The 6000-nt window shown below is 36.2% G+C and overlaps 1 protein-coding gene across 1 annotated transcript in view; it reads right to left on the bottom strand.

Moving 5' to 3' along the window:
- Window positions 1-2484: 2484 nt before the first annotated feature.
- ipmkb (inositol polyphosphate multikinase b) overlaps window positions 2485-6000 on the bottom strand; it is a 30790-nt gene continuing 27274 nt past the window's right edge. Inside the window, exon 6 of the mRNA XM_077206144.1 lies at window positions 2485-5650. Within this exon, the coding sequence (XP_077062259.1) occupies window positions 5118-5650 (533 nt within the window). The 3' untranslated portion in view covers window positions 2485-5117. The remainder of the gene's footprint in view (window positions 5651-6000) is intronic.

The following is a 6000-nucleotide window of genomic DNA, read 5'->3' as shown; positions in this document are numbered from 1 at the left end:
TTCGACCACATGAGCGTGCGTCTACACTACGAAAGCAATCCGGTCAAATGTGTTTTCGACTACCTCTGGAAGGGGTCAAAAGGCGATTACACCTCTATTTAGCATCGCCCACTTGTGATCCGAATGATGATCTACAGTGACGTAAAAGTCTCATGAACTCCGGTACTGTTCCGACTGAGGTCTCATTGCAGAACATCAGACCTGTATCTGGTTTAGGACCACTTGTGGAAGTGGCCCAAGTCAGAATCGAAAAGATCAAATTCGATGTGGTTTGTGCTGTTCAAACTGTTCTGAAAAAAAACAAAAAAACCTCAGCCTACTGAGCTTAGTCTGAACATAGCCTTAATGCCAGAGAGTGTGAGCTACTTGTGAGAAATCACATTGCAGCATAGACACTTCATATTCAAGTGAGGTCTGAAAGCCTGCACACTTTCCACTGTAATATACCGGGGAGAGATGCGGCAGACGGGCTCCACAGTTTTGGATCCCAAAATTCAATCACCCAGAATCATTACATCTGAGCTGTCAGTTTACTGGCAGCCGTATTTGTAGGACGTCACTCTTTTGGCTCCAGGGGCACAGTGAGTAAATTATGAAGCTCAGATATTACGAGGGGTTCCAACAACCCCCTCCGAGTTCCCATTCCACATACCTCATTCACGCCAGGACAGGACCCCACGGAAGGATGAATTCTCTTAATTGCTCATTATGTTTTCCAAGAGACAAATCAACTGCTGAAATATTAATTCTTCTGGGGAATCTGAGGCTATGTTTACTTGCGACAATGTTCATTAAGACTGCATACAGCATTTGGATGCCCCAAAATACAATATGTTTATTCACAACTTCACATTGTGAAGGTTTTTGGCTCCACCAAGAGGACATTGTGATATCTATTATCACAAGAGTTCTGGTTTTACTTTACTCTTAATATTAAATATTTTTTTGAGGTAGGTTTATTTTGGAATGTCAATTTCTGTACAGGAAGTCTGCAAAAACCCTATTGAATATTTCAACCATTTATGCCCATGAATAATATATTGATATATTGTTACATTATAGCTAGCCATGTTGTTACACAATGACTTGAGGATATAGCTTTTTTTTTTTAAATATATATTTTCTGAAGTTTAAAAAGGCCATCTTCCATAGAATTTACCAAAATTAAAAATGTTTTAAAGGATATTTACAGGATTTAGGTTGATTTTATCAAACAGCTATTAAAAATATGATTAAATATGTCATTCCATTGACCGCCAGTTTTATGTTAGGGTTGGAAAGTGTGAGCACGAGAGAGTTCCACAGGTTTGTATAAAAATTCTGAAATTTACATCATAGACTTTTTATTCTTCATTGAAGAATGATGTAAATTAAAGCCATCTCTGCAGAAATATGACAGCATTTTCTAATGTTTCTAATGGTATTATGCATATATAGCCATTAGGCTATTTATTTCAAGAGTGTCAGTTTTTCTTCATTTATTTTTCAGTTTTAGTTTTGGCTATCAATGAAGTATTAATGAAAATCATAAATGTTGCATTGGCTGTTTTTATTCATTTACTGCCATGATTCCACACTCATTCACAGCATCATCAAACTACATCTTTGTAATTGTTTTGAATAAGCGTTCTTTAGCGGCAACACTTACATACTGTGCCTTTAAACTTTTATTTCAAGTTATAAAATAACTTTGTGGGGGAGTAAAGCAGTTTATTTACATTTAAGTCTTAATCACATTTTTAGTTTATTTTTAATGATGTCTGTTATTTAAAATTAGACGTATCCAAAAATGAACAAGACAAGGCTATAGAAAGACTATAGGGGGATCTCAGAATACAGTTTGAGTAAAGAAAGCTAGTTCAGTACACAGTACAGTAGTAGGCTGGTAAAGACGTAATATGACATGACGTGCCAAGACATCTTGATCCCTGTGCGATAACATATTCAACTTTGCATCAGTCACTCATGAATATTTAAATGACACTCGGGTCCATCTGGCCAGGTGCAGATAAGGAGAGACAAGCGGTTCAGCACTGGTCTGCCATACATGTTACCATGATGAATCTGTGTGTGTGTGTCTGTATTCATCATATCGTCTTACACACAAGCAATCACTTTGATGCTCACAGTATACGGTATATATTGCATGAATTCTAGACCAGATTTCTACCCATTACTGATAACAACATCCACCTTTAAACGCAATGACCAAGACATTACAATTGCATTACATTACAATTTAACAGTGATTATTTTTGAATAATAAATGAGATTTGCCTTGCCTTAGAAAACACCATTAATAAATCGCATTAGATGCTATGTCGTAGCGATTTTCTTCTTCCAGATAGTGAGTTATATTAAGTGGTTGAAAATCAGTAAAATGAACTGTCTAAGAAAAAAAGAAGAAGAAAAAAACAGACCATGTGTGAATCCCAGGTTTGAATGTGTAAAATAACCCATACAATGAGCACAAGCAAGAAAACCTGGTATTAAATGCAGATTTTATTAATGAAAATTTGCCAAATATACACCTAATATCATCCAAGTAAATATTAAGTTCATATTTCAATATTCAAAAGTGGTAATTTGTTAAGAGAACGATTAGATCAGGGTTGGATAGACATTATATCTCCAAAAACTACACTATACAGGTCAGGATGTTCATTGATCCATTTCAATTAGTTCTCTTTTCCATGAAGATTGCCCATTACAACAACTTTATTCAATGAAAAAAATCACTATAAAAACAGTTCATTTCAGGGCAGAGCTATGATTCTACCAAGGAAGCTATGGCTGACATTTAGAATACATTATTCATTTGGAAACCATCTTAACGTAATGACATTTGAGTTGTAGTTTTTATTTGCTGAATTCTGCCTCTCTGTATTAATCCCTAAGTTTAGCTCGATACAAATCTTAAGACAGGTTTTCAAAAATGGACTTATATTGAGACATTACTGAACCAGGCCCGTATATTTCAGCATATTGAACAGCAAGCGCAAGGACACCAAAGAGATATCATATTCATCTTCCACTGACTCTGCATGAGAAAATGAATGCCATGAAAATATTCCTGCCGTTCCACCGAACAAAAGATCTAGCCAGTGTACAAACGTTTATGTGAGTGTTCAGACTTCTTTTGTCCGTTTGTTGAGATTTTTATGCCCTTAAATAAGATTGATCAATCCATTCCACAGGGAAATTTCCAGTCTCACTAAAGTGCTTTAAGCACCACCATACAGTAGTTACCAATCAGGTGCTATATACTATTATTAAAAATAATAATAATAAAACAATCAATCAGAAAAAGAAATCAAAATGACAGATAAACTTTAGTAATTAACAATAAATGTACACATAGTATTTTCACTTTCAGTGCATAAGATGATGATGATTAATGGACATTAATTATTGAGTTATGCATGTACGACTATATAACAATGTCTCTTTGTCCAGATAACCATAAAGGTAGAATGTAAACATGACATGAGTTCATTTATTTGTGAACAAATTATATATTATAATGGAGAGCAATCTAGTACTCCAGAGCTTTCAGTTTTTGAATTTTTGTGAGGTCTACTGAAAAACTTTAAAGACTTTCTGCAAAAAGACTATTTATTGATAGGCACAAAAGGCAATTTTTTTTTTACTTTGCTCAAAGAGCTATGCTATTCAGGGACTTTTTGTCTTTATGGGTACAAACAGAAAGTATATGTTTCCAATGTTGCGCCATTTTAAAGGTGCACATGAACAAGATTGTTGTTTTTAGTACACTTGCTGCACTACGTTATAGGAGGTGTGGTCTTTCGAAATACATCACAACAAAGCTAATAAAACATATTACATAAATAACAAAACAAAACTTAGAGGACTATTTCCTGATATCTTGACTCTTGAGATGTAAATTAATGATTGTTTTACATGTAAGCTTAAGACCATTTGTATTAAAACATGCAATAGACAGGGTTCCCACACTACTGACCAATGCATTTCAATGCTTTCTCAATAACTTTTCAGCCGAGGTGATTATACAGATTTTGAAAAATATGCATTCAAGCATAAAAAAAACCTCATGATATAATGGAATTCTCAGATTTTCACAAGTTTTTTAATGATTGTGGGAACCCTGAATAGGCCTTGGATAATTAAATAAACACAATGTTAGTCCGTGCTGCTAAGAAACATTTAAAAGCTTACTGACGAATCAAATCATAAACGCGTTGAAATAAAGTAAAATGAGATCAACAACAAAAAAAGATGTGAAAAAAAAAAAATGAACTGTTTGTTTATAGTTTTAAGGGGAATTCTTGTTTTTTCCCCTCTCATATTGAGTCACATTAAATGGCTTTTTTATGAATAATTTCAAGTCCTTTTATGCGAGTTCCTATCATGTCCTATGCAGTCACCAAATGTGTACAAACACCCTTATGAAATACTCGGACACCCCTCAAGTAATTCAGTTCGTAATCAGAGAAATCACAATTCAGGTTCACTTCATTGATGGAAACTTTGGCATTCGTTGTACACATACAATGAAAAAATAAACGATCTTCATTACTGTCATTGTTTTTCAGTCATATTGCATCAGTAATCACAGAACATGCATACACTTAGAGGTTTAATTCTTTTTAAATCACGTTAAAAAAAATGAGATAAAATTCACAATTCAACAGGTCTGAAACAGGCAGGGACATATTGGCAGCATATGCGAAAGAAACTTCAAATATTTCCCTACATCCTCACTCACCAAATTTCTATTTTCCATTACGCCGCTTTAAAAAATAAAAGAATAAAAAGAAAAAAGAAATCCTGAAATGGCTCTGGAAACAGGAACTAATGTAATATCTGAGGCATTATATGATGAGAGTTTCAACAGTATGAATTTCTTTTGTCGGGATAAATATACAAGCGTTATAGATTCATTTACCTGAGTAAGAGTAAGATAAGTTTGTACAAACTGTACAAAGCTTTTAAAAGACTAAAGCACATACATTAGACAAAGGATTACAAACATGTTACTCCACTGATGGTGTAGGTAGTGCAGATTAGAAAGAGGCGAGTAGACGGACATGAAAGTGGCTACAAAACTCATACCTGCAGCAACAACAACCACTCCATCACTCCTCCAGAATCTTATGTAGGACCTTCAGTAGATTCTTCAGACCGTAGATGTAACCCTGGTCGGGAACGTCACTAGGGAAGACATGTGCAAAGTCGATCATCTTTACTTCCACGTCACTGAGCGTTTCCTGTCCCGCTTCGCTCTTCGCCTCCTCCCGGTCCTCTTCCAGTCTTGCCAGGCTGCGGTTGCCGTTGGGCTGCTGTGAGGAGCTCCACACGCCGTTGTCCTGTTTGGCTTGGTAGTGGCTCCGGACGCAGCCTTTCTTGTGCAGGGAGTAAATGGTGGACAGGCTCTTATCGATGTTGTTGTTCTGCTCACAGGCCTCGGGTGCGATCTGGCTCTCTCGTAGGGTCTGAGAACCGGGGCTGGGCGCGCAGACGCCCTCGTACACAAAGAGCAGAGAGCTTGCATAAAAGTGAAACCGACTCTGGCCCTCAAACCACTGAAGGATCTTCTGGACTTTGAGGATGCTGGCAGTGATGGCGTCTTTGCGGAGAATATCACCGTTGTAGAAGAACTTGGATAACCCTGGAGCACGGAGAAGATCTTGTTTGTAACTGAATTACTACTAGTTAGGAAACAGAACCACCGATGTCAATTGCTGAAACTATTTCAACCGTATCTGCAGGCAATTCAAGACAAAGCTGAACTTGCATCTGCAACCTGGGTGTTAATAGCTCAGTTGACTTAAGATTGAAAATCATATAACTAAACTTACTAAAACGTATCATATAGCTCAATGAGTGTTTCAAATTGCGGAAGAAGTCAATAAAACATTTTGCAAACAGTATCTATGTTTACATGGACACTTTTTTAAAGATGATTCTGAACAGTTTACATGAACGCTAACTAATGTGATCAGGTTGATGTGTGAATAT

The sequence above is a fragment of the Siphateles boraxobius genome, unplaced genomic scaffold (genome assembly GCF_051911475.1).
Source record: "Siphateles boraxobius isolate OS27281-9 unplaced genomic scaffold, OSU_SipBor_1 55, whole genome shotgun sequence".
In the NCBI taxonomy this organism is placed as follows: domain Eukaryota; kingdom Metazoa; phylum Chordata; class Actinopteri; order Cypriniformes; family Leuciscidae; genus Siphateles; species Siphateles boraxobius.
The sequence above is the reverse complement of the archived record's forward strand: the minus strand, read 5'-3'. Positions and strand labels throughout refer to the sequence as shown.